Source organism: Brienomyrus brachyistius, unplaced genomic scaffold, assembly GCF_023856365.1.
Source record: "Brienomyrus brachyistius isolate T26 unplaced genomic scaffold, BBRACH_0.4 scaffold75, whole genome shotgun sequence".
In the NCBI taxonomy this organism is placed as follows: Eukaryota; Metazoa; Chordata; class Actinopteri; order Osteoglossiformes; family Mormyridae; genus Brienomyrus; species Brienomyrus brachyistius.
The window spans coordinates 525,270-551,058 of NW_026042350.1; the positions used below are offsets into that span (position 1 = coordinate 525,270).

At 49.0% G+C, this 25,789-nt stretch overlaps 1 protein-coding gene and 2 non-coding genes across 4 annotated transcripts in view; all 3 read left to right on the forward strand.

The window, feature by feature from the left end:
* The first annotated feature begins 1,887 nt into the window (after positions 1–1,887).
* trnac-gca (transfer RNA cysteine (anticodon GCA)) lies at positions 1,888–1,959 on the forward strand. The gene has a single exon. It is a non-coding gene; the product is annotated as a tRNA-Cys (tRNA).
* Positions 1,960–2,345: 386 nt separating this feature from the next.
* On the forward strand, positions 2,346–2,417 carry trnac-gca (transfer RNA cysteine (anticodon GCA)). The gene has a single exon. It is a non-coding gene; the product is annotated as a tRNA-Cys (tRNA).
* Positions 2,418–4,995: 2,578 nt separating this feature from the next.
* The window catches only part of arhgap23a (Rho GTPase activating protein 23a), a 60,126-nt gene continuing 39,332 nt past the window's right edge, over positions 4,996–25,789 (forward strand). Inside the window, exon 1 of one of the 2 annotated variants that reach the window (XM_049003194.1) lies at positions 4,996–5,417. In XM_049003194.1, coding sequence (XP_048859151.1) covers positions 5,409–5,417 — 9 coding nt within the window. In that variant the 5' untranslated portion in view covers positions 4,996–5,408. Of the gene's footprint in view, positions 5,418–16,368; positions 16,825–25,789 lie in introns of those variants that run through there. The other variant, XM_049003193.1, reaches the window with a different exon arrangement.

The following is a 25,789-nucleotide window of genomic DNA, read 5'->3' on the forward strand; positions in this document are numbered from 1 at the left end:
ATCCCGCTTGTTCTTTTCTGGTGGCCTTTATCCTGCCGTGGATGTGGAAAGGAAACTTAATATTATGCAACATCAGGGAGCACATCTGGCAGCCTTGCGTCATCAGGAGCGGAAGAGGGTGGATGTGGTACCCAGCGGTTGATTAAGGCTCCTGCAGACGCCGATCGCATCGTGTTTGCCAGTGCGGACGCGGCTCCCCGAATCCCGGCGGTTTCGTAACACCTACAGACCTGCAGTTATTGCCTCCGCGACTGTCGCGCCATGATAGACATTTTGGTTCTGATGTTTTTCGCCATCATTGGCCTCGTCTTTTTGTCCTATATCATTTACATGCTGTGAGGCACGCCGGAGCTCTGGCGAATGGCGTCACTGTCAAGGGACGAAGGAAAACCGAGGGCACTTTTTTTTGTGGAAGAAGGTAGGGGATTTTCTACATGACCTGAAAACACAGTAACGTGACGTTTACTTCTTTCTTTCAAGGAATCGCCATCTTAAAGTGGTCCAAAATTCTAATCTGAATATAGAAGACCGTCTTCCTTCTTTCCATTTTCGTTGGCTAAACAAATGAGATTACATTTCATTTTAGATAAAAACGACTGTTTTAATATTGAAAAATATTTGTATTATTAGGGTTAAATTATTGTGTTTTGGGGGATGCATGGGCATGAGTTTCGCGGTAATTCTGATGTATTATTTGAATATTAAATACAAATGTTAAGTGTGTACAACTGTACACTTTCAGACACACTTGACACAACAAAGCCATGTGTTGCTTCCAGATTATGGATAATAAGTCACGTTATACTGGGGAATGAATTTGATGCAGGTCCACGTTGCAGGCTGGGAGGCTGGGAAGAATGGACGACCGGCGTCGTGAGAGTCTTTGTCCAGGGAGTCTAGAAGATTCTCCAGTCCACTGGATGGAAGAGCCATTTAGTGTCTTTCTAGAATAAAACTGGCACCCATGAACTGAACATGTTGCCATCTGTAATTATTTAATCAGCTTATCCCACCATGTTCTGTTTTCCTGTCCGCCCTCCCAGCGACAACCGTATCGATTCAGGTGCAGGTGAAATCCTAAGGCGAAGTTTTGCCAACACTAAATGAATATTAATCAGAAAATTCCTCTTCAAAAGTCAAAGTTCTGAAGGTCTTAAGTCTCATAAGTTTCCCAAAGTTTCATTTGCTTCTACAATTCATTTTTTAAAGTATTTGTCCTTTCATCTTTTAATGATTTGGAGCCATAGTCAATCGGTATGAACTCCATACACAAGCTATAACTTTAAGTACATTTTTTGAGATTTTTAATTACCGCGCGACTTATGAATTTTTGTTTGTTTTCCCTTTAGTATTTTTGTATTCTCTGGTAAACACTATATTTCTAATGCAAATTCTAAGAACAGTCATTGCAGCGTTCTTAAACGATGACAATTATTACTGGTATAATGTTTTAATTGTACGACTGGTTTTGAGTAACTATAGTGTAACATAATGGACCCCTGGCTAAACAACATCATATGTTTTTTCAGTTTTTTTCCCATTTGTAGGTTAGAATTCACTGGAAAACGGCTCTTCGTGTATCTATTTTGTTTTCAAACAAATAAAATTCATACAAGACTCAAGGTGTGCTCATTATAATAATTTACGTCATCTTTCGTCTCATTGCCTCATTTTTTGAAAGTTATCATAAATGGAGTCTAACTCTACTCTTAAATCACGTTAATTATCTAGGATGTTATTTCCGTATTTTCTACCAGCTTATGACGATAGGCCCTATACGCGAGAAGGAAACAATATTATAAGTAGGATACAAATATCTAACCATTAACAGCCTATTGAAGTCCACGGTGTTATCAGATCATTTTAGGAAGGAGATATTTGTGGAGTGGGGGTATAGCTCAGTGGTAGAGCATTTGACTGCAGATCAAGAGGTCCCCGGTTCAAATCCGGGTGCCCCCTGGGTTATAGCGACGCCTAAATTTTAATTTGTGTTATATCGCAATAGATACGGTATTATTAATTAGATACTGTTAATCGAATACACAATACTGTTCATTGCTGTTGTCATGCCGCCGCAGATGCCGCGATCCCTGAATCGCCACGTAAGCGTTCATTCTGTCACGTTTGCATGCAACCGGATTTCCGTCTGACAACGTAAAACCTCCCCATGGGAACTATGGAATCGGTCCGTGGTATATGGTTCGTTTTCACATCTCGCAAAATACAAAATCAAATTGTATATTTTAATTAAAAACGCACCTTTATGCAATGACATTGAATTCTATTAAAAAAAACAACTACAATTTGAAAAGAAAAATAGCTTATGTTAAAACTAGTAATTGATTGGGGGTATAGCTCAGTGGTAGAGCATTTGACTGCAGATCAAGAGGCCCCCGGTTCAAATCCGGGTGCCCCCTAGAAGAAGTATTTTATGTACTAATCATTCATAACCTGCATTAGAGTTACACTGACGAAGAGCTGAATAATTTCTTCACAATTTCCCGGAAGGGATTGTCAGCACAGTACCGTAAGTATTTCATTTATTCCGGTTCTACTTTAATGCTACTCGAGAGATAATTGAAAATTGCCCTCCGGATACCTGTGTTCTTCGATGTGATATCACACCATAACATCTTTTGCATATAGAAAATATATTTCTGTATCAACGACATTATAAATCGAGTAAAATAAGTGTGGAATGTTATTCAAACGTCCGTATTTTACCATTAAAATATGACCTCAGCTTCCGTTCAAAAAATATTTCATTGCATACTAGACCAGTTTAAAATTGGAGCATCCCTATTATCTCGCCAGTTGCAGTGCGCCAAATTCTCAAGAAGATGGCGCCCTCAAACTAGGTACCTGCCTTTAAAATGTTTTTGCCATGACGTGAAAAAGCTGAACTGTTCGGGTGAGTTGAATCGGTTCGGCTGTAAACGCTTTAGTAAAATTCGAACGGTCATTCAGGCGTGTTTTGACTGTATGGATGCTTTGTATTTCGTTGTCGATTAGAATTTTCTTATGCTTTTTCTATATTTGCTTCGATCACTTATCCTGCTGGTTTGCTAGCAGGACATAATATTTGCCTTCCTGAACGCAGACCTACACACTAAAGAGGAGTTATAGTAAAAGCTCACAGGGCATGCGGTTTTTCTCCAGCTCCAGAGGAAACTGATCAGAGCATATCGCAGCTGTGGTGCTGGCGACCGAACGTTATTTAAACTCCGAGGCAGCCACCCCATTGTGATGTAAATTGACCCCGCGTTTACTCTTTGTTGATACATTATCTGGAGTTCACATGCACCGCCCGTATCCTTGAGCTACACTCAATTTGATCTTCTGCTCTTCTGGTCTAAATATATACGGTAACCACGACACTCTCCCCGGACGTGCATCCTCCCATCGCACGCGCCCGTGCGCCTCCCGCGTGCCAGTGCCCTTGCTCGTCCCATTTCGTCAAATATCCCGATGATAATATAATCTACCCTCCAGCTGCAACAATACCCGCGCTGTTTTTGTCCCTCCGGATCTTTTGTTTATCGCTGTTACTGTCGATGGTCGTGCCCTCCTTAGATTCAAGCGGACGACAGATAACACAGGGAGAAGCGTTTTATCCCATCCACGGAGTTACCGGAATCAGGGAGAAAAGTCATGGAAACGCAGTAGCGCCATTCACGCCTAAAGCTACATATATATTGGCTTTCATAAGAGAAGGCTTAACATTGGTCGTTGATATTTTATAATTGATAGATAAGTAGGTGGACAGGCATACTTTACTGGTCCCCAGGGAGGAAATAACTTGTCTACAGCAAGCATGGGTACAAGCAGTAATAAACAAGGCAATAAATAATATGTATCTACAGTTTTTTTTCTACTGAAAGGTAATTCTGGGCCATGTGCTGTTAGCGATCAAGCTAACCTGGTCTCCACAAGACAGTCTGGTCTGGACTGAGCCAATTAACAATAGCTGTGGCCAGGAAATTTGCCCAAGAAACCAGCCCAGTAAGCAATCTCATGTTTTTAGAATCTAGGAATCTCTCATATTCTTTCCTGAATGTGGCCCTTAAGCACATCGTTCATGAACAGTGTCTCCTTAAATTCTGCACTGTTGACTAAACTCACCAAAAGACAAGAATCCTGCAGGATTCTCGGCCTGAATTGCCCTGACGTCCAGTTGCACAAAAAATTCACTGTGCGTTTGAACGTGGAAGAATGTGAGCAGGAACGTGGTAATATCAGTTTTCGAGTAGGGAAGGGATGCGGGTAGACGGGGGCCAAGTTCACTAATGGGCATAGTTCTAAGATCCTGTTGTTTTTGGGGGGGGGGGGGGGGGGGGAGTTTCCCGCCACACAGAGCCCTGGGGGTGGGAGGAATGCCAGAGGATGTCTTCATCCGCTCACCATACAACCATGGGACCTTCCTCTAGTTTCCCGCATGTTCTAAAACAGAAGCGGAGTGTCAGAGATGATTGATTGATTTTTTTTTTTTTTTTTCGTAATCCGAAAATTATTGAGTTGAAAGCTAAAAGCCCAGGCGGGTTAGAAGCGGTAGCTGATCCTCAGAAGAGCGCGACAGCCTGGCATGTCGCTCTTTATATTCTCGTGTGTGAATGTAAATGTATGTAAAGAGGATTTTAGACTACAAGCCCCAACATGCTGTTTTGGGGGAAGGTAAACAGATTACATTTTGTCAGCCAATGACACTGAGCGAGGAGACATATGGTCACTTGGCCTGTAGCGGCGGTCGTCAATGGGCAACGGACGTTTTCACAGGGGTGTGAGCTGGACAGCTGTCAGAGAATCCTACAAGACCACTGCTGGGAGTCACATGACCCCCCCCCCCCATTTCCTGACCAACCCCCTTCTTCCCTCTGCACACCCCCCCCCCCCACCAACCCCCACCTCCTGCCTGCTCCCTCCCATTCTGCTCTGTGTTCATGTTGGGAGGGGGGGAGGGTATCGAGCGAGCGAGAGAGAGAGAGAGACGGAGAGAGGGGCGGCGGGTGGGCCAGTGCTCTCCCAGCGAACAAGACTGAAGCGAAACAGAGAGAAACAGACAGGGGCTGATATCTCCTGCACACTCCCTCGTCTCCTCTGAAGACGGGAGGACCATCTCCCTTCTCCTCCCCGCCCCAGGGGTGACGGCGGTACAGGCGGGAACGGCGGCGACGCTCCGGCTGGATACAGAGAGCTGTCAGACGCAGAGCGCGCGCAGAGACAGCAGCGGCGGGCGCGGGCGGCAGGGAGGGGGCCATGCCGCTGGAGAGGAACCCGGACGAGTGTCCGCCGGCTGCCCAACGGGACGGCAGCGACTGAGTGGGCATGGCCGGGACGCCAGCTGCCCCTCTGTGCCCCCCGCAGCCCCCTGCCCCCAACTAGGAGCGAAGGACGAGAGCCTCGCAGGAGACATGGCCCAGGTGAGTGGGGAGCATGAGGCAGGATTTTGGGGGAAGGCGTGAGCAGGAGAGGGTTCAACATGCTTGTTTGCCCTCAACTGTATGGCAGGACAAAACAAACTGCATGCTGTGTGGCTTGTGACACACCGGTTACCTGTGTGTGTGTGTGTGTGTGTGTGTGTGTTGGGAGACGCCTCCCCGCAGAAAGAATTTGGCCTGGTCTGCACCCATGCAGTTTAACCATGACTGCACTCCAGGAGAAGCGCGGTCATTCATTCTCCAAGGTCCTTAATTTCTTGTGTGTCATTCGAACTGGCGGTTATCGGTCCGCGTGCAGTTGCCACGGCACCCGGTACCGTGGAATCCGCCCGTCTGGCGGGGGCTGGCCCTGGATCGCTCTCCGTTATGGCATGGGAGTGGCCGTGATTCCGTGCGACAGGGGCGGCCATTAAAATCTGCGACCGCGCAGAGGTGCCGGCAGGCGTGTGACGGTGTGCCTGTAAACACGCAGAATGACGCGCAGGATCACACGCACACGCTGCCAGCAGCTGCATCTCCGCTCGGCCGCCAGCCTCCATGAGTGACGCTGCCACCACATTCCTCCGAGCGCTAAGAATGGGGTGGGAGGTGAACACGCCCCCCCCCCCCCCCCCGCTCCTGTTTCAGCGCATTCACCAAGTGTCTCCCTGTCATTGATCGCCACAACCCTACCCCTCCCTCAGGCTCTTTGGTGCCCCCCACCCCCCCAGCTCCGCTGCCCCCTCCAGGGAGCCGGAGCAGTCAGACAGCAGACAGATTCCTGATCCATATAGCGATGATGTCACAGCTTTCGCGGCCCCCTTTGTCCACCCGCGTCTCTTATCGCTTCCCGCCAACTGGACCCCAGGCAATGACAGGGGGTCCTTGGCCCCGGACCCCGGTACGCTGCCATATTAATTATACATCGCCGGCGCGTATTGATTACCGCAACAGAACGGCGGCTTCTTACAGGAAAGCCGTGCCGCTTCAAAAAGCTACGGGTCCTGGAGAAGAACCGCAGAAGGTTGACAGAGGATGCAGACGCTTTGGCGATAGGGTGCCCCACTCTGCACCGCGCCACCATCGACCTGCCAGGTTCCCTGGCCCGGCACGGGGCCGCTCTGCACCCCAAAATCGCTTGGTCCCGTGAATGGAGTGCCTTGACGCCCAGCTGGTCCATTTTATTTTTATACTGCGAGCGGCAGAGAGGCCCAGGCGGGCAGCAGGTGCCCACAACGGGAAACCAGAGCTTTCATTTCCTGTTTCCCGAGAGCGAGGTCCGCTAAGCAGTGTGCCACACGCTGCTCCTCCCGCGAAAGAGGAAATGGACACAAAGAGGCAGGATTGGTAATAAAATGAAGATAAAAAGCCTGCATCGTGTCAGTGCAAGCCAGTGGGATAGGAATCACTGGACCCGCCATCAGGTGTCTGGGTAGATGGAGGGCGTGGTTTCCTTGTGGGTGTGCCTACCGGGTCACCTCACTCGACAGCCTTAGGACAGGGTTGTGGGCGGGACCGTTTTCGCAGCTCTGATTGGTCCCATCTAAGAGAAGGCAAATAACCTATTGAGAACTGTCAGGTATGGATGATTGACAGCTGGTTGATTTTGTTTCAGCCAAGCAGCTGAGCACTCAGTGAGTGTGACTACGTACACAACTCAACTGGTTGGTTGGAAGAAAATCTTGTTCTGGACTTTTACTCTCTGTACCTGAATTACTCAGCTCTTTAGAGGTATCCACTGTGGTTCCCCTTTCAACCTTTATGACAGAAGCGTGTGGACACATGATCCTGGGGGCCAGTGTGTCACTTGGCTACTGATGAAAATAAAATCTGTCCTGCTGTCGATTTTACTGAATGCATGAATTCTTCAGCAGAAAATGAAAGAAAAAGAGACTGATGTTACGTTCTAGTCAATATGCAAGAAAATCTCAGCGCAAAAAGTATCCCAAGTGGGATTAATCGTCGGGGATCGAGGCTCCTTTTCTGCTCTGATGAGCAGTAGATTTTATCGATGGGGACCGAGCGATAGCGGCTTTGAGAAAGAATTTTATCCTGAAATTTCCAGAGCCTAAATGGGTAGAACGTGTCAGAGAATGATCACGTGTAAGTTACTGGCTTTGGTCTCCCGGCCCAGATGTTCCATTTGGCCATTTGCTTTTTATAAGTGTTTGTACATTTACATTGAATTTAGTTTAGGGATCATTATTTGCATTAATATGATGGCAGCGTGCTTGTGCTTGCTGGATTGGATGAGGGTACAAGCTGTACTGGGGTCAGTGGCTGGATGCCTGCCCCCCCCCCCAGCCCTGACAGCCCGGGGTCGGAGCGGAGGGCACGAACCAGGAAGTGGTCAGCATGAGAACTGTCTGACGGCACCGCAGGGGGGGCTCTGCTCTTGGTATCCACGGTAACCACAGAATCAGCTTCCTGGTTCCGTTTTTCTGTCTCTCGTTAAAGCGGCGAGAAAATAAAAAAGGCAGATTAATTCGATTAGCACGGTAACACGGTTACACCGCGGCTGGTAAGGACCGGGCTGGAGGACCGGGCTGGAGGACCGCTGGTGTCATGGCCCAGTGTGTGCTGTGTGACAGGTGATGTCAGAACTTGGGCTGGGGGAGGGGTGTGTCCCCTTCTTTCTGATGGCGGGCCAAAATGCGGACCGGCTCATTCCTGTGAGGCTGGTGGGGGGGGGGGTAGTTTTCGGCCCGAAAGCCAGGAACAGGTGGTTTAATCTTATGCCCCCCCCCACCCACCCCACCTCACCGCAATCCACAACCTGCTGCTGATTTCACACTCCTGGGCCTGCCCTTCCACTCCGCACAGTGAGTAATATTTCAGCTATGTCCTCCTAACCCCTACAACCCAGCATTCCCAAAATGCTTCCTCAGGGTCCTAAAAACCCACCAGCTCCCTCATTCTTCTTTTTCTGGTACTGACGTACTGGTTCTGTGTGAAGCAGACGTGGGATTAGGTCTCGTTCAGGGGGGGGGGGGGGGGTTTCAGGTCTGGTGCTGTATTTTTGGGCCGTTGTCCAAACTTAAAGCAGATCATCACGCTCTGACCTTAACTCATCTGGCCCTGAGCCGAGTGCTGGAATGGACAGATTTTCCATTAAGTTTATTGAGTCCATTGTCATTTTTATTATTCACATAGTACATGCTTTTATCTAAATTGACTGATAGCTTTAAATGTCACTCTGATCCAGTGATTGGAGAGATGCAGCTTTGAAAGGTTGCAGTGGGCCGGATTATCAGGTGCCAAGCCTTGTTTGTGATTGGGTCGTGGGTGACGGACATGGTGTGATGGCCCCGCCCACTGCAGACCACGCCCATTTCCCTGTTCATCCCCAGGAACTCTTGTTCATTTTGGCCACCCTACAATTTGCCTGCTCTTCATACACATTTGATGTATCCATTCCTCTTCCACAAGGCAGGGACTGTCAAGCCCACTCTGGAGAGATGTCACCCCTCTGTCTGTTATCATCGAGCCCGTTACTCTGAGTGTGTGTTGTACCACGCCCCCCTCGGCCCAAAAACACCTTTCCCAGATCTTCCCCACCCTCCGTCTCTCCATCTGTCTTGTGTTCTCTCTGTTGTTTTTTGTTTCTGTGGGGGGGGGGTGTGTAAGCTGTGCTGACAGAAGCGCTGTAGTGGTGGTTGAGGTAGCTGCCTCAAGTCTTTACAGCTGAGGAGCCAGAGGCACTGGGAACACTGGGGAGACTGGAAACTTGCCCAGTCTGCTGCTTCTGTTCTGTTCTGGATCCTCAGAGATGCCCATCGTCCTGTATGTGAACATGCACGGTTCAGTCAGATCTGGGTGCAAGCCGGAGTTGTATATGTAGATGTGCGTGTGTTTAGCAGTCTGGGGCAGACTGCTGGCTGAAGGTGGGACAGGCACCTTAAGGAAGTAAACAGGTCCTGTTGGGCTTCCAGAACATGGCGCCATTGACCTCTCCTTGAGTGGGGGTGGGGTGGGCGGGGGGTGATTGGTCAGGGTCAGGTCAGTCGACTTCTTACATCCAGACATTTTACAGGACCTTCCTTAATGGCTGTAGATTTTACCGGAATTGCGTAACGCTACATATGACTGTATTCACTGTGATGTGAGATTGCGGTGTTTAATAAATACAGCACTCCATTTTAAATAGTATCTTGAGCAGTGTTTGGTGACTGGAATAAAAGTTTAAATGATCTTAAATTAGCTTCAGATAAGCATTTCCGGGACCTGGCGACTCGCTCTGCCCTCGGCTGGCTGTGTACTTTAATGCCATAATGGCTGTAATTTGTCTGTAACGGTAATTACGGCTGTGCAGAGACAGAGGCTTAATAAACAACAATGGCAGGATGCGGCCGAGTAACACCCAGAGCTAACAGGCGGGGGCTGCTTTGGACCCTGCAGTGAATGGGTGGGGGACTCATGTTGCAAGGCATTGTGGGAGATAGTGAGGATAGGGGGGGCTATTCCATTGTCTCACATAGAGGAGCCCAGGCTGCTGCTGGCAGCACAGATGGGCGTGTTGTTCCAAGTTTTAACGTAAGGGGGCGCCAAACCACCATTTTATTCAAGGAGATGGAAGAGAAGATTGATGAGCCTGTAATACACATTATATTATATATATATACAGCACATATTTAGGTCTTCTGGTGTTTTATTCAGCATCTTCGCCTTAATGTGCTTTTTGTGAATCAGCGCTTTGTATAGAAAACCCCGGGGAATTTTGTCACCGAGCTGCCATGTTTACCTGAGTCAGTAGTCAGCTTCACATCTGTACCGCACAGTGAATGGCTTCCAGGAGGCTCCCTGTAGCACTGTCATAAGTGAGGAGGAGCCTACAGACGCACATAGATAGACATGTTTAAGACCCCCCCCCCCCCTTGCCATTCTGAATGCTACACTGGCACAGTGACACACCCCCAGTGATGATTCAACAGAGGCTGCATGTCTGCAATACATCACCCCTGGAGGTCGAGAGATTCAACAGTTCCCCCTGATAGAATGCGTGTGTGAGAGAGAGAGAGAGAGAGAGAGAGAGAGAGAGAGAGAGACATGGGGGGGGGCAATTATTGAGCCCACGCTCGACAAACTCCAGGTGCCCGGCTTCTTCTTGCCGGCCATCTGTGTGCTGTGTCAGCACCTTCCACACTCTCGTCCCCGCTCGCATCCAGAGGCTGTTTACATGGAAATAGAGGTGACAGTGGTTTTGTCTCCATCTAGTGGACAGATAATAGAACTTACTACACACTTGCCGATATGCATTTGCAATGGGAATGCATATCAGCGCCATCAATTCCCAGAGCCTGTGTTGAGACGTGTTGGAAAACAAACCAGCGGGTCTGGACACAGACCTGAAAGGAAAACACAACTGGAAGTGGATGGAGGGAGGAGATCAGTTAGCGTGGAAGCACCAGTGTGGGCCCCCTCCCCAAGGAGGTGGAGGAGACCCCTGCACCCTCCTTCCTCCACTGTAATAACCCGCTGCTTCCAGTGAGGAATTGTGCGTTGTCCTGCAGCCAGAATGTTAGAACAGAATATGGGGGAAAAAATGCTAATAGAATGTGCGACTCTTCTGGGAGCGATTCATCTCTGCATCCTCCTGATGGACAACATCAGCTGTAGAATAACATTAACTGAAGAATAACAGGTGCACTGCAGAGCCTGTATCCATTGTCCATTAGCTGGAAACTGAACAACTTTGCAGTGCGGTGTGAAAAGATGCAGAACCAGGAGTCTGGACCTGCACTTGATTCAGTCCAGGGTGGGATGCAGGTGTGACGGACAATACAGGGCGACTAATGGTGCCGTGGCCTGTCCTGGCAGCTGGGTCATGTGCGCGGTCAAGGCACAATGGAGAGCTGGCAGGGCAGGGTGGGGCAGGAAGTTAGATGGACTGACCCCCAGCCCCCTTCCGCTACTGACAGGAAGTCCTGTCTGAAAGAAAGGGGGCACATGAGCAAATGCGTGAATGAAGGAAGCAGCTCACAACTCCGTGGTTCAGCACGGCCTCCGCTGACAGAGAATGGTCCACTGGCACCCGTGACGGGGGGGGGGCACAGATGCTAGGCAAACTCTTCCCAAGTCAGTCGATGGATATTCTGATGCTCAGACATTGGGTGTCGCACTGGGGTTGAGGTGACCTGCTGGTGACCTGTGGTATTGCAGGCCAGGGTGAGTACTGTGACAGACCAGGACACCTGGGGCTCCTCAAGGACTGAAGTCCTTTTGTTTGGAAGCAGAAGGGAATTCAGCTTGTATGTTTTAGCAGTTAGCTGATTACTCGCCCCCCTCCCTCCCCCGCCCCGCCCCTCAACAGACCCATGTGTGTGAGTCTCATTTCCCTGCTTTGAAGGCAAAACAAGTATCAGTGTGGTTTTGGAGCATTTCAGAGTGCGTTGCATCCCTGTATACGAGCAATCTCATTGGCTCCCTGTTCCCAATCTCATTGGCTCCCTGTTCCCAATCTCATTGGCTCCCTGTTCCCAGTCTCATTGGCTCCCTGTTCCCAATCTCATTGGCTCCCTTTTCCCACGGCAGTTTGGCGTTCAGGCTGCCTGGGGACTCTTAACCACCTCAACCAACATCAAAATGGGATGCTTGGCGATGAAGAGGCTAGCAGAGTGGTAGGGGTTTGGGTTTTGTATAACCAGACATGGGGGAGGGGGGGAGTAAGTTAGGTTATAGGATGGTTGTTAGGAATTCTGAAATCTAAGGTTAAATCCAGGGTTAGCCCCTCCCTTGGGAAATGCCTAGTGTTAAACAACATGGTGGACACATGGCTGACCCCCCCTCCTGTTACTAGGGCCCTGGGGCAACATTCAGAGTTACCCCCCAACTTCTTTGACTCCCCTGGACTTAAGTCTAAGGTAACACTCTACCAAACCACCACACTTCTGTTATTTTCATAATAATCGAACACTCTGCTCTCTCCTCAAGGTTCACATGTTTATCTACACTGTGAAATAAATGTAAAATATATTATATTTATGTGTGATGCGTTACAGAGGAATGCAGGGGGGGCTCATATGGCATCCATCATTCAGCATTGAAGGGGCACACAACCAAACTTAATGCACCTCACCTCATTGGCATTCTGCTTCCTGATTTCACAAACTCCCATGGCGAGTGACATTTGCAGCCTTGCTGTGAATCACGGTAATGACGGACACCGGACAAGCCCGTCTCCGCAACTGCACAGTCCGTCTGAATCTCCTCAGGGTGATTCTGTCCCGGGATACACCCGGCATGGAAGGAGAGAGATGACAGCATGAATTTAAGTTTTAATTTAGCTAATAATCTTTGAGTATTTAACCCACTAACATGGTGAGACATCCTAGTAGGGGCGCCCCAGACAAGCACCACAGTTAGCCTCTTGGGGGACTCAAACCAACAACCGACTGGGTAGTTACTGCTGATGTGTTGAGCGAGTGGGGGGATGGGGTGGCCAGTTTAAAACCATGCGAAAGACATAAACGCAGACGGAGTGATTTTCCAAGTATTTTTGAGAAAAACAAACATTTTTGAAACGTCAGAGTAGGAGACGGTGAGCGGGGAGGCGTCATATTGGACAAACAGGAGCGGAAGTGCGAGTGGTGGAGCGAGGGGGAGAGTAAGCAGGGGCAGCGGCATGTCCGGCTCGGGGGGGTGGATGTTGCATTAAAGGGAGACTGTAGCTGTCCTGGGAGAAGAAGCGGAGCCGTTACAGGGGCCCAAGGCGCGGGCAGGGCAATCGAACTGGACTTCAAACGCCTGAAAGTGAGATAAAGGGGGCTGGGTATGGAAAATGGTGGGGGGGGCGGGGAGAGCACAAAGGCAGAGTAAAAAGGAAGCATGTCATGGCGGACAGGCAGACAAGGGCACTAAACAGAGGCATGTCAATGGGGGGGGGAGTCGAGGGCCTGCAAGCTGCTGCTCGTCATATGCAACATGAAAGGGTGGGTGAGCATGTGGGTTCACAATCGCTCCCCCCCACCCCTGTGTTGTGGCTAGAAGGGAGACCACCTCTCGAACCCTGGGCACAGGGCTGCTGCAAAGGGGGAGAAAGTTATGATGGCTGAGTGACAGGGGCCCTAATAAATCTGGAACATAATTGAATTGGTCTGGGTTGGGGGCGTTCACAGATTTTTGTGGGAACCTGAAAAATGGTCCCCAGGACGTCAAAATGACAGGTTTTTATTCCATTGCGTGGGACATTTAGACCCCAAAATGTAATATAAACGTAACACACACACACCGGGGCTGGGCTCCGTGGACGTCCAGCTCTCGCTCCTCGTTAATAATTCAGCCTCCATTTTGGTCGGCGACCACACTCTATTAGCAGGGAGGTACTGGGGAAGGACTGGAGGGGGGGGGGAGACCAGATATCTCTGTGCTGGGAGCTGTGAGGCCTCCTCACAGGGCTACGCCTGCAGGAGCTGCTGTGAGGATCCATGCGGGATCTTATCAGGGAGCGGGTGACGCACAGGCCAAGACACATGAGCCCAAAAGGACTAGTACCGTTCCCAGGGGCCATGGCTGGTGTTTAGTGTGGGCAACGTAAGGCCGCTGTATACCCAGAGCCCAAATATCGAGGTGTGAGAGGTCAGCCAGTGTGGAGAAGGATCTGTGCTGACATTTCTGATCATAATCTCTCCAGATTCCACTTGGGCTTTGCTGTTGTGCCCTAGAGTAACTCCCATGTTGCGTAAGATGAACTGGAGATTTCAAACAGACGGGGGTTTGGACAACCTCCATATCCCCTTACTGGTTTCCACCGATAAATGTAGCAGGAGTCACAAAACTTTGTTAAGTTGATTAAAAGATTTCCAGGACCAAAGAGTTTAGCCCTGACTCTTTACTCCATTTAAGCAGAGTGCTCCTCTGGAGGGCAGGCTCAACCTTTTCAGGGGCCCTAGGTAAAGCTCTACTTGGGAGGTAATTCACGGGTCCTGGGCAATGTCCACATTTCCGCAAAATCGAAAAGGAGGCAAAAGCGGCTGTCATTGGATAGGTTCCTTGTAAAAGTCGCACAAAAAGAAAAAGATTCCAGTGAGCCAACACATGCACACCTATGGGCAATTTAGCAACTCCAATTAACCTCAGCATGTTTTTGGACTGTGGGGGGAAACCGGAGTACCCGGAGGAAACCCCACGACGACACGGGGAGAACATGCAAACTCCGCACACATGTGACCCAGGCGGAAACTCGAACCCAGGTCCCAGAGGTGTGAGGTAACAGTGCTAACCACTGCACCACCATACAATTTTTGGGTTGTGGTAAGAATCATCTGAAAATTCGTTTTGATATACGAGTGCTTTGGATTACGACCATGTTTCCGGAACGAATTGTGCTCGCAATCCGAGGTTTTACTGTATATGGTTTTGTTTTTTATAATTGTACATATTGTGTAATTATTCTTATTTATAAATGATATATAGGAATTTGAGTTTTTACTCATTCCTTTGTCTGGGCCCCTTTGCACCCATTGGCCCCTAGGCAGCTGCCTAGTTTGCATATGCCTGAATCGAGCCCTGTTCCTTAATGCTGCCGCCCCACCCCGCTTCCAGGGGCCCGTTTGCTGGTCCCTCTTGCTCTGTCCCAGTATGGCTGCCCCCAGTCTCCTTGCAGCTGACGGTTTATTCTGCCGCCATTCCTCATATTCCTTCACGTTACACAGCAGATATAGGTGTGATGTTCACGGTCCATCGGGCGGGCAGGCAGGCAAAAAACACACGGAGCAACGCAAGCATCAATGACGGATCTGGGGAACTGACTCAGACGCGGACTGATATGCACAGCACAAGTCTAGAATAACCGACAACTGGTGATCACAATCGGGAATAAACACGAGGTAACGTAGTGGGCGTGGCACACAGGAGGATCGGACGAGCGGATCATGACAATAGACCTATGTAAACATGATTTTCCTTACATTGTACATGCGTTCACCCAGGACAATTCTTGTATTCTGGGGCAGGGGGAACCAATTGCCCCCCAGATAGCATGCATGCCGTCCCACCCCATGTGCCCCCCATAAATACACAAGCTACTTGGGTCTGAAGTAAATGTATAATTATTGTTATTATTATTATTTACATTTATATATGTGGGATAAAATTTTGTGCACTGTGAAGAGACGAAACACAAATGTAAGCACATTCTTTAACGCGGGTGCGTTGGGTGGTCGAGTCGTTTCAGTTGGTGAAAAGCGAAGTTAAGAAAAATAATCAAGCAAGACAATCTAAACAAGAAGTCAGAGTGAGTTACATATATGTTAAAATAGTCAAATGTGACTGCAAAGCATTGCATAAATGACTTGTTTTCAAAATTGTCTTTTGCTAGCAGTAATTTTTGGAGGACATTAGGGTCAAATGCATCTGCACCCCCCCCCCCCCCAACAAAACAACTAGCCCCAGTCTGTCCGAGTTGAAATTGAAATGGTCTAGAACCACCACTACTTGTGTTTCAAATCATGTTTTTTTACATGCATTTGTGCTTACGAATGAAAGGATGTTTTTAGTATTACCGCCAGACGCTGTTCATTCAAGACAAGGATAAACTATTAGTTGTGTATTATTAATCGTTTGCACAGTGCGTTAACGCACCAACATCGCAGCCTATGCACACTGTAAAAGCGAACTGCTGTTTTATTAAGTCAAATGTAAAATTTGGTAGCTTTAATGCAGCACAATTCCGCTGTCATCCAGCTATTCAGACTAAGATCTGGTTTTCCGCTTGTATTTCTAAAAAATGTTCGTTACGTTGTCCTCTTCAACCATTTCCCCCCGATGATTCCCCGGATCGCTTTTTCCCTTTCTTCGTATTTTCGCGTTTTCTCGTTTTATTTTTAATTAATGTTTATTTGTTCCCTGTGTGTGATAGGGTTATTTACTCGCTCTTGGCCACCCTGCGGGCACTCCCCCTGTGACCACGCGTCACGTTTGCCGTACAGAGGCGCATTAAGGGGGGAAACCGGAGGGAGCTACTAGGAGCCTCCTGTACGGCAGGACCTGCGCCTCCGGGACCGGGAGGAGGGGATATAGCGGCTGGAGAGGCGCAGCTGGACGGACGGATTTACGCAGCGCGCCCCTATGTAGTCTGATTCAGTTTAACGGAGGTGGGGGTGAAAAAAGGATTTATTCTGAGGCTGCTAAAGTCCGTTATCGTAAAGAGTTGGAAACGGAAAAGGGGGTTTTGCAGGAAGGAAGCCGGAGAGGCGAGTGCTTCTCTACCTGGCATCGCCTCAGGTTAAACTCTCGAGTTAATTGCAGCATTCTTTTATTCATAAAATAGTGATCGCGTTTTTTCTTTCTATGTAATTATAAACTCATCGGCATTACTACAAACTCTACTTTTTCCCTGCAAAACAATTCCAGCTGTCCAATGAATGGAGTTGCTTTTTGCCTTGTTGGAATTCCACCCTACAGAGAAACAGAAGTAAGTCCGCTCGCAGAATAGTGTGAGTGTGTGTGTGTGTGTGTGTGTGTGTGTGTGTGTGTGTGTGTGTGTGTGTGTGTGTGTGAGATTGATCGGGAATGTGTGTGGGAGGGAGTGTGAGTGTGTGAGAGTGTTTATACGCACGCATGTGTGACAGAGATTGCATGTATGAGATAGCTTAGTGTCGGTGTGTCTCTAGTGATCAGTCGTCCCGACGTCAGATTACTGGACTAAAGGCTGGACTGACCTTGCATGCGCTTGTCTGCGTAAATGATGCGATCCAGGGAGCCTGATGTCTAAAGGAGCAGGATGTGTGTAGATGATCAAAGCGCGTTGCCGTGCACACACTGTCGGTCAGGGGCGGTATATCCCCCTTCTTATACCTGTGTGGATTCCCCTGTTTTCATGTCACCGTATTAATAGGATATTTTATCTGCGTACACGTTGGCGAGGCTGTCAAGCTGTTTTCCAATTGCCAGGGTGGAAAGATTGTCGGTAATGAGAAATGGTGAGGAGCTGTCAAACTTTGGTCAGAGAAGTTAGGGAATTTTTTTACATAAAATGTCGCTACTACAGAAAACCAGATCTGAATTATGTTAATGAGTTTCTTAGTTTCTTGGGAAGGCTAGTAATAAACGCACAGAACACGCTCGCTCTTCCGGCCATAATGTGCTGTATTTGTTTTAAAGCAGCTGTCCGGCTGTGTTAGCATTTCCTCGCCTCGTATCTCGGCATTTCGCTTAACTTGCATCCTTTCCTTTCCTTTCCTTCCGCCGAGGCCGACCGCGGCTGGCAGCCCGGCAACTATCTGCTCGGTCCGTTCAAGGACCGGCTTTTCTATGGCGGCTTATGGAGCCGCAGCGGCGATCCGTCACGCCACTTGGACAAATCTGGGCTTGTCCAAGCAAACATCCGAGACCTTGGTTGATTAAAACGGTACAGTGACTTCTACAGAAGTGTTTTTTTTTTTGGAGTATCCGTGCCGCACTAACACGTATGGATTAGATCCGACACAGACATAGGCTACAATAAGTTAATAATTTAATACACTATCATCTGAATCTTAGGCCAATATTTAATTCCACTTTTGGCTCAGAAGAAATATAATTAAAATGATACTTTGTATAATTAAATGGAAATGTGTATCAATGTGTTAATGGAGTCTGGACTTTATGGTGTCGCACGGTGCCCCGATGTGACATGCCGACCCCCCCCCCCCCGATTCTTTCCTTTGCCAAAATCGCACCCAGTGATCCTGTGACCCAGAAAGCTCGGTGGGACCCAGCACAGCGTCGCACCATCCCAAATAACATCTGTGCAAATTACTAAGAAATGTCACATGAACGAGGTTCGATTTTCTAATTAAAATCAGATGAAATCAAGACGACCTTAATTTAGCACGTGTTTATGTCGCGGGGCAACCTAGTTTCAAGGAAATGTTATTTAATTATCATCACCGGAAAAAAAGAATTATCATCGTTAAATATACATTTCTTTCAGGGTTAGTCATGTAGAATCGTTTACTATCCAGACTTTTCCAGCGGCCTGATTGAAGTTCTGCAGTGCATTGTGGGTATGAACAGACGGTTCTCAATTTAGCTTGAATGGTGGTGGGGGGTTGTACTGAATCAGGGCTTTGAATCCAAATTATTCATCATGTGTTTTTAATCAACCACACGTGGATGCCCTTTGAGCACCGGGTCTAGAGCACAGGAAGTTCCTGCTTGCTGCGGAAAGGCCGACGTACCACATCTTGTCCTTATTAGGGTTGCTGGTTGGAATTTTAGAGAAGTCTGATAAAAAGGGGTGTTTGTCCCTTCTGGTTGTCTGTTTCTCCTGTTTTAATGGTATTTGCTTGGTTCAGTATTGCTCCTGCCCCATTCTTTTCCTTAAGTACTACACAACAAACACAGACGTGAAACTTTCAGCCCCGGAATTCTCCACTGCTCTTGCTTACTAACTTAGCCACACCTGTCCTGTACCCACAGCAGAAATTTCCCAGGGGGCTGAGCATGGGGGAGGAGGGGGGAGTGGTACATGACGTGTCAGACATCAGGTGCTCAGAAAAGATGAACAGTTTCAGTTTAACGCAACGTTTTATCCAGGGGGCCTGACCCCCATACTATGACCGTGAAGACCAGGTGAAAGTAACGGTGTAGAATTTCTCACAGGCGTGAGCTGGGAACGCTGGCCACAGTACGGCAATGTCACAGCCCGATAACCGGGAGTTCATTAACACCCGAGCTGTGGCAGAATAGCAGAGGAATGCCGGCATTCCTTAGTGCCCCAGCCTTGAGCTGACAGCTGTGTACGCACACACACATACACGCACACACACCGGCATTTTTATCTTTGTGGCGATTTCCCGCTAACTCTTTCTAGTGTAATTAATTATTCCTCACCCTGTCTCAATAAAAGAGTCTGTACTCTGTAACCCCATTCTTCTAGGGTCTCTCCCTCGATATCCCCCCCCCCCCCCCCCGGCATACACAAATACACTGCCATTCACTTTGGTTGTTTATCTACTCTTCCTGGGGTCTGCCTTGACTTCACAGACGTGTCGATGTTAGCGCGTGACCCTGCGTGGTGTAATTCCCGTTCTCGGCCGCTTACTTGAATGTGCTGTGTCACAATCGTCATGTCATCTGGCTAAATTAACCACAGGAAGGCTTGGATGTGTTTCTGTCCACATTGGACCTGCTCTGTTGGCTCTGCAGTGTTAATCCCCGGTGGAAATCGGACCGTGTGCTAAGGGCTCTCTCCGAACGAGCACTGTCGAGAGAACCTCAATGGCACCATCTCCGTGGGTCATGTAACCATGTTCTGCAGGGATGACTTGTTTTGACCTGGATTCCGTGGCAATACAACAACTCCAGAGTCCCATGACTGCTCAAGTTTTCGGTATAAAATGTGAAACTCCATAATGGGACAACGAGAACACTATGAATATGGCCAAGAATTTCACAGAACAGAATTCCCCCCCCCCACCCGTGAATAATCATGGTCTTGAGAGCTGTAACGCCTCTTAACTGACATCATCAGTGTTCCAGGCGGATGTTCTGTGTTGAATAAGGGATGTGTGTATGTGTGTTTGTGCGTGGGGTGGGGTGTTTCAAATTAAAGAGAGAAAACATTATAATTGTGATGTAGAGGTCGACCGAGTTGTGCAAGCAAGCGGCAGAGACAGCGAAGAAGCCTGGTAAGGAATGCGGCCATCCTGCAGATGAGGGGCGAGGCGGGTCTCTCTGAATGGCTGTCTGTGTCCCAGGCCGTGTCGGGGGTGGGCGTGACTCGGGTCCCAGCTGCTTGTCAACAGTGGCAGGGAGAGAAGACAGGCGGACATCTGAGGGACAGACATGGAGACAAGGAGGGAAATGGGCTATGACAGCTTGGGGGGGAGGGGGGTGTAGTTATTACGGTGATGCTTACTGTGAATTTCACGCACAGTGAGCTTGCAGCGTAGGGGTGGGCTGGATTTTCCTTTTGGGGTTTCCAGTTCTCTCGAACTTCGCTGCAATACCAGTTCTTCTCCATCCACCCTATATCCTCCATCACCTTTCAACCCCCAGCTAGTTTGTATGACACCTTTCGTAATGTTGTTCTTGGCCCGCAACTGGACAGCTATAGCTAGTGGATAATTAAGGGTAGAGCCAAGAGGCCCTGAATACGTCTAGAGTGCTCCTTGATGGTTAGCCGACGGCTAATGCTAACATCGCAGACTGTCACGGCACTCTTTTTCCGCATCCTGCTATTTTTCCAAGATCTCTGATGCTTTGGTAGCAGCGTTTCTCACTTTTTTATGGGATGTTTTATTAGAAGGTTCAGGCTTAAGGAAAATGATGCCTACTTGAGTACCCCCCCCCCCCACCCCATTGCCAAGTTTAGTGATGCTACTTGAAACTGAATGTCCACCTCTGGAAAGTGGTTTGGTGCACGTCCTCTTCACCAAAAAAAATCACAAGCGATTCAAGTGCACCGCCTTCAGACTCTCGCTCTCCGTGTTCCTCGACGACACAGGGCTCCCTGTTGTCAGGAACAATGGCTCACACACACGCCACCACCATTCCACGACCCTCGGAGCTTTGTCTCCGCCCCCTTGCCCCCTCCTGCGTTGGTGCCACTGCATGCCAACCCCCCCTTGGCAGTCCAGCCATCTGGATCCTGAAACAGCCTGTCCCAAAAAGCGAGCTTTTATTTTTTTCTGTAATCTGAAAGCCTGTGATCTTCGCTGTAAAGTTTTCCGGCACTACTTCAGACAAAGCTGAATCTGGGATGACTGTAAGGCATGCATCACCAACCCCCCCACACACATCACTACCACACGAGCGTCCTGCTGAGGGCTTTTCCCAGCCTAAGGGTATCTTGAGCACCCAGGAGACTGGCTGGCTCAGGTGAAAAGTTCTGGTCTGGCTCTAATGTGTCTAATGTGCACGGTAAATGGTCTTAATGGGCTCAGAGTACAGCTCCCAGCTCACGCCCCTGAGTGAGTCCTGACATAGCTTCTGTCCTGCATCGGTATCGGCACGTTTGGATGCAAACAGATCCGGCGAGTGCTGCCTGGTCATGGCCAGCGATGACCCAGCCCTTTGGGTTCATTCAGCCCCCCCCCATATCACTATTGTTCTGAAGAGCCTGTTGAAACGGTGGGGGGTGCAGGGTTACTCAGGGCTCATGGGATATAGGTGACAGTGCACCGATAAGGCCAGAGAGAGGCACAGGCGGGCATCCTACATCCAACATTCCTCAGGCTGTGATTCCGTATGTCCTTGTTTGGTTGACCTGCATTTTCTATACCCAGCCACTTTTCTACTACCTGTACCCCCCCCCCCCCCCCCCCCCCCAGCACCGTATGTTATAAACTGCTGAACATACTGGGCTTTATATTGTTGTTACGTAATGAAACATTCTATCGCCAAAAATCTGTAATTTCAAGAGTGCGAAAGAATGCATGCAGAAATTTCTTTACAAAATAAATTTAAAACAATGTAATGCATGCGGAAATTACTTTGTAAAATAATCTTAAAACGATGTAATGAGACGCCCTAAGTACCACAAAAAGCTGTCCTTACACAGCCGTCAGTGAACGGTGTAATGTTTTAAATGGAGCTAAGTGATTGTTGTTGGCGAGGGAATTATATCAGTGTCAACAAGACACAAACTAATCTCACATTGCATTCACAATTAATAATGATGTTCATTAGCTAGCTATCAGCGTTAAGTTATTAAATCGATTTGTGATACAAAGTAACCCATAGAAACAATCATCATGATTGTTAACTAGCACAAACATAAATACTAGTTAACTTTTTTTGTCACTGAGTATATTTAAGCACCCAGACGTAATGGTCCAAGTTGGATGTAATTTGGTACATGTGCAGACCAGGGGTAGCACCAGCAGTGTGCCCATACTGCCAACCCTGTTGTCCATTTGATCTGATGTTATAATCATTGTGATACAGTCATGTGACCTTTCACCACATGCAGATTCATTTCCACCCCTCCGTCTGGGTGCTTCATTTTCTGTCACTGAGTGTGGATGACTTCATAGAGCATATTTTCATTGGTCAATGAGATGTCTTTCAGTAGACAGAAGAATTGGCATATATAGCAAACATCTGTAGTAAAAAGTCATAATTGTCAAAAAGTAGACATATGCAGTTTTCATCGGACCGCAACGATATATATATATTCCATTTGGCCTGAACAATGACCCAGGAAAAAATGATGTTCATGGCCCCACCTCCAAACCCACTCACGGTTTTGAGTGTGCTCTTGGGACTGGGCGGAGAGGAAGCATGAGAGACAGACTACCCCTGTATGGGTCTGTCAGCAGAGTGGGTGAAAACAGCAGCTACACATAGAGGGCGACGTGGAGATACCATCTCTGATAGCCAGGATATTCAAAGGACTCCGGACAGCGTGATTGTACTGTCCCACGTTCCCAGCTACCCCTCAGCACAAATTCCCCCTCGACATGTGCATCTAAGAAGTATGGGGGCATGTTAAAGTCCTCAAGGCCATGTTGGATAGTTCCATGGTGGGGGGGGACATGCTGTGATGTCACTTCCTGCAGGACGCTCAGCCCATAGTTTGGAATAGGAGATGTGACCTGGCATGCCACCTTTGGTGAATCTATTTACAGAATCAGTGCTGTGATTTGATAGCTGGTATCTATCTCTTTGTGTGGCCACTGTTTACATTACTGAGGTGGCTCAGAGGTTCACTGGGTGTCACTGTGGTCTCACATCTCCAGCACTGGGGTTTTAAAATCCCCCCCCCCCCCCCCAAATGTTTCTGTTCTTTTTCTGAATTTCTGAATGTTCCCCTGCCTTGTGCCGCATAGTGACCCAGTCCTGGATATAAGTGTTTGGAAGATGGCTGGATCGATGGAAGTTTATATTATTAGTTACTGTGTTATGGAGGGCAATTGCTCGACAGCACCGCCCTGTTCGGGTCGAGTCTCCCAGGCTTCTGGTTGAAATCCAAACTGCTTGATTCGGTGTTAGATGGCGTGTTTGCTTTGCAGGAACCGAAACGACGTCATTCAAACAGAATTTGCCGTGTATCGTCCCCATCCCCCGTCGTCACGTTCCTCGACGTCGCTTGACTGTACTTGTTGTCGTTGTTTTCCGCCTGATATCTCCGTCATCGTTTGTCTGGCCCGCACCCCAAAGCGAAACCGTGGAGCCAGAGAAAAGACGGAATGCCGAACTATGAGGACCGAGACGACACCTGAGGGCCAGCCGGCATGTCTGCCAGTGTTTGTTTTCTGGTAGCTGTTTTGGTTGGTGGTGTTACATTGTTATCATTCCTGCTTCTGGAATCAGGGCTAAACCAAACCCCCCCCCCCTCCCCCCCCGCCCACCCCCGTCACCATGGGCATTTTATGTCTGATTTTATCACTCCGCCGTGCCTGGAAATTCAGACCCCAGGACGGGAAATAGAGATATCAGTATGAAGTCATATTTTGACTTTTTTCTTATTTTAGGTGCCACATGAAAAGTCCCACATCCACCCCCCTCCAAAATGTTTGGAAGAAAGACATAATATTTTTTGAATCGCCCCTGTGCACTACAGTTTAAAATCTAACAATTCACACATGATTAAAATGCACGTTCTAGACTTTAATTCAAAGGCATGTGCATGCATTCTGATTTCAACATGTAGAAACTATCTTTATGGATAGTTCCTCATAGCATAATGTTTGGGACATAGCAATGATACGTTTATTGAAGCAATAATGTTTGGTATTTTCTTGCATATCCGTTGCACATGACTGCTTGGAGTCTGTGCCTTGTAGACGGCTGCTGCAAAGGGTATTTTCCGGTGATGTTCCGCATTTTTTTAGGGGCTTGTTCCTTCCATTTTCTCTTCAGTATATTGAAGGCATGAGCAATAGGATGTAAGTCTTTGTTGCAAACATTACATTGGGCACCATATTTTATTATTTTGTCATTGTTGCAAAACGTTCCCCCTTCTTGTGTTGCGCGTAGTCTGACAGCGAATGGTGGACATGACGCTCCTGTTACTCATTTCCGGTTATGTTACGGAAGATTATGATCCTCCACCTGTGGGCGTCGCCCTCACCATTCCGCACAGTGAGTACTGTGTTTTCGCGATGCACCAGTGCCTCCTGTGGATCTCCCGCTTTCCTGTCGACTGGTACTTCCTGTCTAGCGGCTCTTGCTGTTCGCCATTCACTGTCTGCCAGGCACGCCGGGCACTGCGATGTGACCAAATGGCCGTAAAGAGGACTGGTGCCCAGACTGGCACAACTTAAGCACCAGGCTCTGTTTCGGCAGGGGTGTTTTTTCCTGCATGGGGTTTTTTGTCTGTTGAGAATCTCTACCAGTGCCGACCCACAATGATCTCCCCTGGCTCCTCTTTTAAACACACACCCTGGCAGATGGCAGAGCCACCATCGCTCCCCCATCTCTCCATCCACTCATCCTCCCTCCCTCCCCCGTCACCCGTCTGTCACTCCACTGGGTGTGCTTTCGTTCCTTCCTTCCTCCCTTGCCTGCCCTCCCGGTTTTTCCACTCACGCCTTTCGCCCCGGAGCCGTGCGGGGTCACATGACGACGGGGAAAGCGAAGAGCAGCGCGGTCAGGGAGGGTCCATTCCGCCTCGGGGGACGTCTTCCGTAAAAGCCGAGCTGCGTTCCGGCACTGGTAGCTGCCTGAAAACGGTCTTTCCCCTATTCCTGCTAAACCAACTCCCCCGCCCCAAAACGCTTCGTCCTCGCTCTCAGGCTCCGGATCGAGTTTCCACACAGCCGCGAACGACGTCACCCCCATAGCTCAAACGTGTAATTTCCATCTGGTAAATTATACAGCGGCGGAGGGGGTCGACTATATATACCCAGCGGTGCGGTGCCCCACCCAACTGGGGAGGGGGGGCTGGGAAGGGGGTCTGCGGTCTCCACCAGAGCCCCCGCCTGTGAGAGTCCCAGTCTGGAAGCATCTGGAGGGGGTGGAGTGTCCCGCAGGCTGGCTGGAGCTCACCCCGCGGGCCGGGATCCGAGGGCCTGATAAAGCTGGTTGGAGCTGCTGGCGGACGCCTGCAGGAGCTTCCCGAATGGCGTCATCGCCTGCTTTGGCCAAGCGAGCGTGACGGGGCTGGCGGTAAGGCTGCGGGACCCTTTCGCGTGGGTGGAGAGGCGGCGGGGGGGCAGGGGGGTCTACATTGTCAGCACCAGGTCCAGCTGGGTGTAACGTCTGCCAGGTCGAGGATAGACATCTAATATGACAATCAGAATTTCGTTGCCATGTTCCCCCTGATTCCCCCCCCCGGCCCCCCACACACACACGCCTCTCCTGCTTCCTTCCCCAGCTGAGTGCTGTCCTCTCCAGTCCCCTTTCCTCGCTTTCGTGGGGCCCCCATGAAGCAGTTGTCGGTCGTTCTCTTCTCACTCGACCCTTGCTGTGCTTGGGTCGGAGTGTACTTACAACAGAGAGATACTTTT